Source organism: Hemiscyllium ocellatum, chromosome 35 (assembly GCF_020745735.1).
Source record: "Hemiscyllium ocellatum isolate sHemOce1 chromosome 35, sHemOce1.pat.X.cur, whole genome shotgun sequence".
Lineage (NCBI taxonomy): Eukaryota > Metazoa > Chordata > Chondrichthyes > Orectolobiformes > Hemiscylliidae > Hemiscyllium > Hemiscyllium ocellatum.
In genome coordinates, this window is record NC_083435.1 from 5,245,408 (window position 1) to 5,257,845 (window position 12,438).

Below are 12,438 nucleotides of genomic sequence, written 5' to 3' on the forward strand. Positions count from 1 at the left end.
GCTGGAATCAACACAGCTTAGATTCTGAATCGACTTCGCACATATTGTTTCACCAGTGAATATGTCAGTAGGTTCAGTCTGGAATCTCAGTCCCCACCCACCTCAGCTTCTCCCTTCCTCTGTCCGATCCACTCACTCGAGCCCTGCCCCAAACCTCTCAGCTCTCCATGGACTTTCACCTGGGTTCAGTTAGTCACTGTAGTTCACTTCTTCTCTGCCGATTTTTCCTCTCCTTTGCTTTCAGTTTTGCCGTTTTATTTTTAAAATAGTCGCTGGAACCAAGGCGAGTTCCAGTAACAATTTCTTCCATTTTGCAGTAAACTACGATGTGAAGTTGCTGACTTACCGCTGTTTAGCAGCACTGGAATATACAAACTGAAAACAGCTTGGATCAGGAAGTGCTGAGTATGAACACGGTTTCCAGACAACAAGTCCAGAGTTTCATCGAGGATTTAATTTGTCCCATTTGTCAGGATTTCTTCACGAAGCCAGTAGCACTGAGTTGTGAACACAGCTTCTGCCGCACCTGTATCACCCAGAGTTGGAAAAATAAGGAGATAAACTCCTGCCCATTATGCAGAGAGGAGTTTCGGGAAAGAAATCTCAGGGTAAATTGTGTCTTAGCGAATCTGGCCGAGGAAGCTCGAAAATTCAATCAGAATCCACAAAAGATGGCAAGGAAACATGACTGTGAGAAACATCAGGAAGCACTGAAGCTGTTTTGTGAAACTGACAAGAAATTGATCTGTCTGATTTGTGTAGATTCACAAGAACATAGCGAGCACAATTTCATCTCGATTAAAAAAGCTGTTGGAATCTACAAGGTAAAACGAAATAACTTTCATCTCCTAGTTATTTCATCACATTTCATGTTGTGTCATTTGTATTGTATTTCGAGAGGGTGGTGCTGGAAAAGTACAGCAGGTCAGGCAGCATCCGAGGAGCTGGGGAGTCTAATCTCCAGCATCTGCAGTCCTCACTTTCGCCTAATTGTATTCTGTCGTTACTTTTCTTATGATCACTATAACTTTTGTGAAACGTTTATGAATCTACTTCTCTCCCAATTCCAGGAGAAGGTGACATGTTCTCTCACAGAGAAGGAAGCAGCCGTTCGAGAAACTGAACAGAAAGAGAAACAGAAGATTTCTGAAATTAAGGTAAACGTTACTTGAAATGATTGTCGGAGTTTTCTTCCTTAATAATGCAACATTATTTATCTCTCACCTTTCATTTTATAGGAAAAGGGGAGCGATCTGCAGAGCCACATCACATCCGCGTTCGCTAAAATGCACCAGTTCCTCACCGAGAAAGAGCAGCGTTTAATCCAAGATCTCAGGGAACAAGAAGAGAAGATTATAGAACCATTAGAGAAAAATCTTCTAGAAATTCAGGAGAAGTTAAATTGTAATCAGAAAAAACTCTCGAAGTTACAGGAACAAATGGAATATGAAGATGAAGTTTTATTTCTGAAGGTGAGGCATTACATTTCAGATTAGGTCAGCAAAAATTCACAAGTACTGTATGATGGGCCAGGATTATGAAATATGTGCATCATTTCTGAATAATTCAGAACTGGTTTAATATAATTGATTATTTTGTCCCTTTGGATCAGTTAATACCACTGAAGGCATTTACATATGAAAAACTGAAACCAACATGGTCATTCTAAAAGATGAGAGATTTACCAAATAATCCAGGTCTTTTTCAATATATAATTTCAATTACATTACATTGCAAACGTTTGCTAAAAACTCCATGTCTTACACTCTTATACTCAACAATCACCTGATGAAGGAGCAGCGCTCTGAAAACTACTGCTTCCAAATATACCTGTTGTGTGATTTTTAACTTTGTACACCTCAGTCCAACACCGGCATTTCCAAATCAGCTAAAAGCTGCTGCTGAAACTCTCCCGATCCCAGTGTGACTGGCAGTGTCCGGAAACGGAAAATGAAAATAAAGTCAGGTCCCTCTGTTAAATTCACAGGATCTGAAATAAACCAGTTCTGTTGGTTCTCCTGTCCCCATTCCCAACCCTGCTCCCTCTCCCCAGTCCAGCCCACTGTGTGTGGGAGAAGCATTGATGGAAATGTCTAGTGTCTGATGAACTAATCATTTGTTTTAGTCTTTCTAATGGTTGCATCCAATCAGTTCTGGGATCATTCTTCAAAGTCTTGAACCATCTCCAATCTATCTGTCGTTTTAATAACAGTACAGTTCTCCCTGTATGTCAGCTGTAGAGTGAAAGGGAGGTTCTCAGCAGCTTGTAACAGTCTGTATCGTTGCTGCCGCTTGGCGAGAGACAATCAGTCTCTCAACTCAGATTTGTGTTTGATTTATTTCAGGAGGAAACATCTCGGACAAGGAGGTAGGACATGCTCTTTATGCTGCACAATTTATTAAAGTAACTTAGAGATGCCAATTTAGTCAATTTATAACTCATTGTTTTATATTTGCAGGATTAGTGACGATTATAATAAACTGCCATTAGCAGATAGCAGCTTGTCTGATGGAAATTTCAACAGCTTTTCCCAGTTGGCAGTGTGGAGAGAAATAATTGATGTCATTAAACCTGGTAAATATCAGATATTTTTATTTCCTGTTTTTTAATTATTGCATTTGATAAGTAAGTTAGATTGTATCTGGCAAAGTATTAGTTGGACTGAATTGTTGCTGAGGATCCCAGTTAAAAGTGACCCTGAATGGAATTAAAGTGCTGCTCAGATACCAGATCCCCTTCCAAAAACCATCACCTTCACCTCCTCAGCTGAAAATGTCAGCTCCTTGGACCTGAGCCTCACATGGAGCCCTGGGTGAAGCTCTGCCTCTGGAAACCTGCAATACATTGCAGCATTCAGCAAGAGACACGCTTCCCCTCCTCCATACCAACCCATCACCTTTCCTTCCCAATGGGATCTTTCCCCTTCCACAATACAGCATTCCCCTGATGGAGCTCCACCTTGTGTGTCCCACTCATGACCATGAATAAGGTGGGAACAGGAGGCCTGGGAATGAACTTTGTCTGTCCCTGCTGAGGGAGGGGAGGTGCTGGGGAATATGGGGTCAGCTGGTGCTCACAGTGTACAGGGGGAGCAAGCTCTGGATTGGAACCCAATTCCTGAAAGTGTCCCCAAGGATTATGATTTTTGAACATTCTCATCCGAGGGACCCTCTCCCAATAGATGATAAGCATTGCCAACAGGTAATGTATTCTCAGCACTCAACACCCTCTCCTCCATGTCAATCCTATAAGGATCAGTTAGAAGTGCAGTCTCTTTTTGTATGAAGTTTCTAATTTGAAAGAAATGAAGGAGGTCCCTACTGGGCAATTGTATTTCTGAGCCAGCTTCTCAAAGGACATCAATGTGTCCCCTTTGAATAAATCACCCAGGCAAGACACACCTCTAGCTGCCCATAGTTTAAACCCAGAATCCATCAACCCTGGCTGAAAGCCGGGCATACCAACTATGGGTATCAAAAATGATGTTTTGGCAATATTGCCCTCACCCTGACTCATTGCCCTCCAAGCCTTGACAGTATTGATGACTATTGACCTGAAGCAGGACTTATGCCCAAAACATCGATTCTTCTGCTCCTTTGTTGCTGCCTGATCTGCTGCGCTTTTCCAGCAACACATTTTTCAGCCACTATTGACCTATGGCAATGTTCCTTAACTGTTCTCATTTTGTCTAAGAACAGCAGGCTAGTAAAGAGGGCATCTTCCTGAGATGCTTCGATGTCCAACCAAAGTGCGTGAGGGTCCCCTTGGGTTCAATCATTCACATAAGACTGCAACAATCTTAGTTGATGGTTTCTGATATGATGGAGGCCCACTCCTCCCAGTCTGTAAGGGAACTGCAATTTAGCCAATTTAATTAAGGGCCACTTGCAAAACCAGATAAAAGAACTAAACCAGCCATTCAGTCTTCTAAATATTTGCTTAGTAAAAAGCAGAGGAAAATTTTGCACAGGATACAATAGGCAGGGCAGAATGTTCACTTTAATGAGGGCTATCCGACCTAACCAAGAGATCGGAAGAGCCTCCCATTTACGAAGGTCCTGCCTGATTCTGTTGAATAATTGAGCAAACTGGCTCTAAATAGCCAATCAAAAACGGGAGTAATAAATATGTCGAAGTAGAGAAAGCCTCCGGAGACCATCTAAAGGGGAATGGAAATCTTCCCTCAAGATCAGACAGTCTTGGGAGACCACTCATGGGCATGGTCTCTGACTTCGCAAAATCGATCTTATAATCCGAGAAGCCCCAGATAAGTTGACGCATTGTATCAGGTGTGGCACTGAAACTGGTGGGTTTGATAAAAAGACAAGAATGTCATCTGCATACAGTGAGAACTTATGAGACTTCTTCCCCATTTCTGGAGGGGTTATATTGGGATCCCTATGTAATGCCTCCGCCAGTGGTTCGATCACCAATATGAAAAGCAATGGTGACAAGGGACTGCCCTGTCGACTGCCCCTACAAATATTAAAATTGCTTAAGTATACACCATTGGTGAGGACTGCGGTAAGAGGATCACTGTACAAAACCTCCACTCACCTGATGAAGGTCTCTCCCAGGCCAAACTGCTTCAAAGTATGAAAAAGATATAGTCACTCGACCATGATAAAAACACCTTTTCCACATCTAAAGAGATCATCAATCCCTGGACTGATTGCTGTTGACATACTTGGATCATGTTAAGTAATCTCCAGACATTATCTGCCAATCTGCGACCTTTTATGGTCTGGTCATCCTTAATGACGGAGAGTAGTACAGTTTCTAGCCTTCATGCCAGAGTCTTGGATAGAATTTTGAAATCAACATTCAGGAGTGAGATGGGTCTACAGGAAGCACAATCCTCCTGGGCCTTCCCTTTCTTTAAGAATGAGAGAGATGGTGGGAGGAGGCCACAACTATGTGAGTCATGAAACATACTAGGCCTTGGCCCTGACAATATACTTATAAATTCGTTATAGAACTCATTGGGGAGCTTGCCGGGACTTGGCGCCTTCCCATTCTGGAGCTGCCTCATAGCCTCCTGCACCTCTCACTCTGACGAAGGGGCATTGAGGAGAGAGTCTTGTTCAGAAGTCACTCCTGGAAGGTCCAAATTCTTAAAAAAGGACTCCATCCTAACACACTCACTCTCACAGCTTTCAGGTTGATATAATTCAGTGGAAAGTTTCTGGAATGCTACATTAATCCTTTTATAGAATCATAGGTCAAATTTCCAGTGTCCTCTCTGATCGAGGTAATGGTTTGGGGGCACTCCGTTTCCTTGGAAGGTATGCTGGGTACTTGCCCATGCTCAAACAGCCTTTGCTTTACAAATGTAAGCTCCTTCTTGACTGTCTGTGTGAGCATAGAGGGTAAAACCAATGACTGCAGAAGCTGGAAACCAGATCCTGGATTAGTGGGGCTGGAAGAGCACAGCAGTTCAGGCAGCATCCGAGGAGCAATAAAATTGATGTTTGGGCAAAAGCCCTTCAAAAGGAATACAGGCAGAGAGCCTGAAGGGTGGAGAGATAAGTGAGAGGAGGGTGGGGTGGGGAGAAAGTAGCATAGAGTACAATAGTTGAGTTGGGGAGGAGATGAAGGTGATAGGTCAGGGAGGAGGGTGGAGTGGATAGGTGGAAAAGAAGATAGGCAGGTAGGACAAGTCATGGGGACAGTGCTGAGCTGGAAGTTTGGAACTAGGTGGGGGAAGGGGAAATGAGGAAACTGTTGAAGTCCACATTGATGCCCTGGGGTTGAAGTGTTCCGAGGTGGAAGATGAGGCGTTCTTCCACCAGGCATCTGGTGGTGAGGGAGCAGCGGTGAAGGAGGCCCAGGACCTCCATGTCCTCGGCAGAGTGGGAGGGGAAGTTGAAATGTTGGGCCACAGGGCGGTGTGGTTGATTGGTGCGGGTTTCCTGGAGATGTTCCCTAAAGCGCTCTGATGGGAGGTGTCCAGTCTCCCCAATGTAGAGGAGACCGCATCGGGAGCAACGGATACAATAAATGATATTGGTGGATGTGCAGGTAAAACTTTGATGGATGTGGAAGGCTCCTTTATGGCCTTGGATGGAGGTGAGGGAGGAGGTGTGGGCACAGGTTTTGCAATTCCTGAGGTGGCAGGGAAAGGTGCCAGGATGGGAGGGTAGGTTGAAGGGGGGTATGGATCTGACCAGGTACTCACGGAGGGAACAGTCTCTGTGGAAGGCGGAAAGGGGTGGGGAGGGAAATATATCCCTGGTGGTGGGGTCTGTTTGGAGGTGGCGGAAATGTCGACAGGTGCTGTGGCTTATGCGAAGGTTGGTGGGGTGGAAGGTGAGCACCAGGGGCATTCTGTCCTTGTTATGGTTGGAAAGGTGGGGTCTGAGGGCGGAGGTGCGGGATGTGGGCGAGATGCGTTAGAGGGCATCTTTAACCACATGGGAAGGGAAATTGCGATCTCCAAAGAAGGAGGCCATCTGGTGTGTTCTGTGGTGGAACTGGTCCTCCTGGGAGCAGATACGGCGGAGGCGGAGGAATTGGGAATACGGGATAGCATTTTTGCAGGAGGTAGGGTGGGAAGAGGTGTAATCCAGGTAGCTGTGGGAGTCGGTGGGTTTGTAAAAAATTTTGGTATCAAGTCGGTCATCATTAATGGAGATGGAGAGGTCCAGGAAGGGGAGGGAGGTGTCAGAGATGGTCCTGGTAAATTTAAGGTCAGGGTGGAATGTGTTGGTGATGTTGATGAATTGCTCAACCTCCTCGCGGGAGTATGATGTGGCGCCAATGCACTCATTAATGTCGCGGAGGAAGAGGTCGGGAGTGGCACTGGTGTAATTCCGGGAGATGGACTGTTCTATGTAGCCAGCGTTGGCTACATAGAACTGTCGATCTTCCGTAATTACACCGGCACCACTCCTCACCTCTTCCTCCGCGACATTGATGACTGCATTGGCGCCACCTCATACTCCCGCGAGGAGGTTGAGCAATTCATCAACATCACCAACACATTCCACCCTGACCTTAAATTTACCAGGACCATCTCTGACACCTCCCTCCCCTTCCTGGACCTCTCCATCTCCATTAATAACGACCGACTTGATACCAAAATTTTTTAAAAACCCACCGACACCCACAGTTACCTGGATTACATCTCTCCCCACCCTATCTCCTGCAAAAATGCCATCCCGTATTCCCAATTCCTCCGCCTCCACCGTATCTGCTCCCAGGATGATCAGTTCCACCACAGAACACACCAGATGGCCTCCTTCTTTAGAGATCACAATTTCCCTTCCCACGTGGTTAAAGATGCCCTCTAACGCATCTCGCCCACATCCCGCATCTCCGCCCTCAGACCTCACCCCTCCAACCGTAACAAGGACAGAATGCCCCTGGTGCTCACCTTCCATCCCACCAACCTTCGCATAAACCACAGCACCTGTCGACATTTCCGCCACCTCCAAAAAGACCCCACTACCAGGGATATATTTCCCTCCCCACCTCTTTCCGCCTTCCGCAAAGACCGTTCCCTCCGTGACTACCTGGTCAGGTCCATGCCCCCCTTCAACCCTGGCACCTTCCCCTGCCACCTCAGGAATTGCAAAACCTGCGCCCACACCTCCTCTCTCACCTCCATCCAAGGCCCTAAAGGAGCCTTTCACATCCATCAAAGTTTTACCTGCACATCCACCAATATCATTTATTGTATCCGTTGCTCCCTATGCGGTCTCCTCTACATTGGGGAGACTGGACACCTCCTAGCAGAGCGCTTTAGGGAAAATCTCCGGGACACCCGCACCAATCAACCCCACCACCCTGTGGCCCAACATTTCAACTCCCCCTCCCACTCAGCCAAGGACATGGAGGTCCTGGGCCTCCTTCACCGCCGCTCGCTCACCACCAGATGCTGGAGGAAGAACGCCTCATCTTCCACCTCGGAACACTGTAACCCCAGGGCATCAATGTGGACTTCAACAGTTTTCCTCATTTCCCCTTCCCCATCTCACCCTAGTTCCAAATTTCCAGCTCAGCACTGTCCCCATGACTCTTCTTACCTGCCTACCTTCTTTTCCACCTATCCACTTCACCCTTCCCCCCCTCCCGACCTATCACCTTCATCCACCCCCCCCCACTCACCTATTGTACTCTATGCTACTTTCTCCCCACCCCCACCCTCCTCTCATTTATCACTCCACCCTTCAGGCTCTCTGCCTGTACTCCTGATGAAGGGCTTTTGCCCGAATCGTCGATTTTACTGCTCCTCAGATGCTGCCTGGACTGCTGTGCTCTTCCAGCACCACTAATCCAGAATCTGTGTGAGCACAGAGTTCAGTGCAGACTAGGTGTCGTGATCCTCTGCAGTTTAACCAGTGAGAGCCTGTCATAGTATGCCTTCTCAACTACTTTTAGATGCAACTCGAGCAAGCATTGCTGCTCACCTGTCTGACGCTTCTTATTGGCTGGATAGGAATTAACCAACTCCCTAGCATAGACCTTAGCTGTTTCCCAAAGAATGGATGGGCGACTGGAGGAGCCTGAATTAATGACTAAGAAAGCCCTTACCTCTGTAGAAAAGAATTCAATAAACTTACTACCCTTATGGATGAAGAGGTCCAGTCGCCAGTGCCTCAGGCCTACCACTGTATCCTTACTCTTAACTATTAAATACACTGGGGCATGATTGGAAATCATGATATTGCCAATTGTACGTGATGCTACTGAGCCCAGATGTGCTACGGGGTGTCAGAGAAGGATCAATCCTGGTATGGGGTTGATGTGGGTTCAAGAAGAACGTGAAGTCCCTGCCAGTGGGGTGAAGGTGCCTCCAAACATCTACCGACCCCAATCCAGCTCACAAATCCCTTAATAGTTTAGATCGCAAAGAATATATTGGTGGGTCTTTGGGCAATCTGTCTACTGCAGAGTCAATGAAGCATTGAAATGCCCTCCTACGATGATATGTTGAGATACCAGGTTAACCAGTGTAGAAAGTGCATCTGTTGAGAATTTAAGGGAGTGGGCCAGGGGACAGTAAACATTTAAGACCCGTAATCTTCGCAAGGTATCAAAATTTTAAGGATTACAAATCTCCTGTGTGTGTCATTAATACACTCTAATAACATAAATGGGAGATTTTTTTCTGATTAAAATGGCCACCCCTCTACTCCTTGTATTGAAAGATGAAACATAAACCCAGTCATACCCATTCTGTTGCTTCAAATGTTCTGCATCATCCAAGTGTGTTTCTTGGAATAGGGTAACATCCACCCGCTCCCTGTTAAGGCTGGAAACTGCCTTCTTCCTCTTGACAGGTGAGTGACTCCCCTTAATATTCCAAGTACACCACTTAAACACATCCTTAGCCATAACCTTCCACAGCACCATCTAGACTCCAGGGAGGAGGAACCCAAACTACAGATCGCTGAGCTTTAATGCAAAAGAATCTATAGAACCCCAAAATTACACAGACTAAAATAATTACATCTAACAAATCTACAAAACTTATAAAAACTATATAAAGAAAAACCTGAAAAACAAAACAATTGCCAAATTGGCGGAATTTACCTCCCATTTGAAGGGGGTACCTACACATCCAAAATCCCTACTAACCATCCCAACCGCCCTCTCAACTCCTACCAGCTAGGATCACACCACATACATCGACAACCCCGTAGAGAGAAAAAAAAATACCCAAGAGCAAGGTTGGTACTATAGACAAGTAAACTAAAAATAAATAAATATGTCACCCATCACTTAACAACTTAGAAATGAGAAATAAATACTCTATCCATCTTGGACATCATTTCACACAATTTAATACCAGAAGGGAGACTCCACCAAGTCCTTAGAGCAAACCTGAGCAGCTCTGTCCTCTATGCCTATTCAGCTGTTTGCCCTAAGTTAGCATGCCCACAAAGGTTTTCGCTTTCTCTGATGAGTCAAACAAATGGATGGATTCATTATGATTGATCCGAAGCACCACTGGATACCTGAAAGAATATTGGATCCTAAGCTCTCTCAATCTCCTCTTGACGCCATTGTTGGACTTCCTTTTCTGGACCACTGCCGCCCAGAAGTCTTGAAAAAACATGACCCTGGAGCCGTCACATATCAAGGCCTTCAGGTCCCTCCCCGAGCTCTAGAGGCTTCCATGATAGAACCTCACCAGGACAGGGCGTGGGCGCTGATCTGCTGGTTTTCATGCCGCGATCCGATGGGCTCTTTGACTTGTTATCCTCCCCTCTGAGCCTCCAAACCAAGGAATTCTGGGAATCACTTCTCGAAGAACTCCACCGGCTGCTCACGTTCCGTCCCCTCTGATATATCAACAATGCACAGGTCCTTTCTTCTGCTTCTGTTTTCGAGATCATCTGCCCGACCCAACAGACCCCGGACCTGTGTTTCCAGGGCTTCAATCCGGCTCTTGGAGGAATCAGTTCTCTGCCTCTACCCCTGCAGCCCAGTGCTCGAGTGCATCGGTCCTCTTTCCCAGGTCTTGAAGCATAGCAGATACAACAGCCAGCTTCTCTTCAATTTGTTCCTGGATCTGCCTCCCCAGGACCTCACGGGATTTGGTCAGCTCCTCAACCAAGGCCTGGTGAGTAAGAAAGCCTGCTGTTTCAATGGGTTGGGCAAGACCCCCGACCTGGTCCCCAGGGGAGCTTCCTCCTTTCTTCAGCATTCTCCAGCTGCAAGGACAACGGTAAGTAACATTTTTCAGGTTTCCAGCTCCTTTACTGTGTTTTTATGCACAGTGAAGTGTTTTGAATGGGTTCTGGCTTTGTCCAATCAGTGTTGCAGCGTGGAGTCCAGCAAATGCGATTCTAACAGGATGCCATGATTTGAAGATGCTGGTGTTGGACTGGGGTGTACAAAGTTAAAAATTACAACCGCCCGATGAAGGAGCAGCACTTTCAATTAAACCTGTTGGACTATAATCTGGTGTGGTGTGATTTTTAACTTCTAACAGGATGCTGCCATCTTGGATCTCCATCTAATTCCTTTTTTTAAACAGAGGTGCCACATATGCTGTTTTCCAATCTACTGGAATCTTCTTCCCTTCCTGTGTGGAGTCTGTCCCTCTCCCCCATCAATCACACTGATTGGGGATGTGGGATAACGGAGCTGATACCTCCAGGGTTGAGATGGTCTCTCTTTGCCGTATCAGAGCCTCTTGGCCCTGGTTCCTGGAAGATTTATAAAGGTCTGGGCCTCACTCTACAATCACTGAGAAGCCCAGGGCTCTGAGGGACACAGGATTCCTTGTATTAGGTCGGGATTGAAGCAGGAAGCAGGATTGGGTGGCTGAGGGAAGGTAAAAATAAAACACAACATGCTCCCAGTCCCCACTCAGCTCTCACCGGGTTGGACAGGCAGAGTGATCCCAGGAGGGGTCAACCTGGAGTCATTTACATACACCCGAATTCCCGGGAATGCCCCCAGTGAGCTCTTTATAAAGGAAGAGTTTGAATAAAACTCAGCGAGAAACTCAATGACTGACTGTTATTTGTATTTCTCTTAGTTCCAGCCTCTCTGACCCTGGATCCGGACACAGCCCATCCTGATTTCATTGTGAATGAGGACCGGACCAGTGTGAGACTCAGAGACAGTGACAGCTTCCATTTCCGATCCCTGTACAAATTGGAGAGGTTTGATCCTTCATTCTGTGTCCGGGGCTCAGAGGGATTCACCTCAGGGAGACATTACTGGGAAGTGGAGGTGGGAGACGGGAAGGAATGGGCTCTGGGTGTGACCCGCGAGACTGCTGAGAGAAAACGAGTATCCATCCCGAGCCCTGAGACTGGATTCTGGTGTATGTATCGAGATCGCCTCGGTCGTTATTTGGTCAGTACCTTTCCCTCACCGACACCTCTTCCCCCGAGTGAGAAACCCCAGAAGGTTGGTGTGTTCCTGGACTATGAGGGTGGACAGGTGTCATTTTATGATGCAGACGATATGTCCCATCTCCACACTTTCACCCACAAATTCGCTGAGAGAATCGTTCCCATATTCCATCCGGGACTTGATAAAAAACCGCTGAGAATCTGTAACATTAAAAGTCACTGACAGCGCCATCCCCTAATGTCATAGTGGGACAGACCTTCTGATCTCCAGAGAGTCAGAGATGGGACTGACCCCAAAAGATATGCATGAAACACCCATCCTCCACCAACATCTCCCACCAAAACTGACCAACCGACAACTGCATTCTCTGACCCAGACCAGCATCAACCCTGACCCTCCCAACTACCCCACCTGACCCTTGACCCCTGACCCCAACTTCACCCCTGACCCCAACTTCACCCCGACCCCAACTTCACCTCTGACCTATGACTTCATCTGATACCTCTGATGATGAGATGAAGTTTTAGTGAGCTCTTCCCTCAGTCTCCCTTCATTTTCCTGGCTCCATCTTCAATCTGAAGAAGACAGCTGCCTGATCAGGATTGCCCCTGTCTCCGAGC

General features: G+C 46.7%; 1 protein-coding gene across 1 annotated transcript; it reads left to right on the top strand.

The window, feature by feature from the left end:
- Positions 1–671: 671 nt before the first annotated feature.
- Positions 672–12,040, top strand: LOC132832931 (zinc-binding protein A33-like). The gene is made up of 6 exons (XM_060851173.1): positions 672–824; positions 1,071–1,157; positions 1,239–1,472; positions 2,346–2,368; positions 10,433–10,575; positions 11,496–12,040. Exons 1-6 carry the CDS (start codon positions 672–674, stop codon positions 12,038–12,040), a joined length of 1,185 nt encoding a protein of 394 aa, XP_060707156.1.
- The last annotated feature ends 398 nt before the right edge of the window (positions 12,041–12,438 follow it).

Bases quoted from the DNA above. Each gene is read 5' to 3' on its own strand.
- LOC132832931 (XM_060851173.1), top strand. From the start codon at position 672: ATGGCAAGGAAACATGACTGTGAGAAACATCAGGAAGCACTGAAGCTG. The intron at 1,158-1,238 runs GTAAACGTTACT...TTCATTTTATAG, and splicing joins AGAAGATTTCTGAAATTAAG to GAAAAGGGGAGCGATCTGCA. The intron at 2,369-10,432 runs GTAGGACATGCT...CTACCCCTGCAG, and splicing joins GAAACATCTCGGACAAGGAG to CCCAGTGCTCGAGTGCATCG.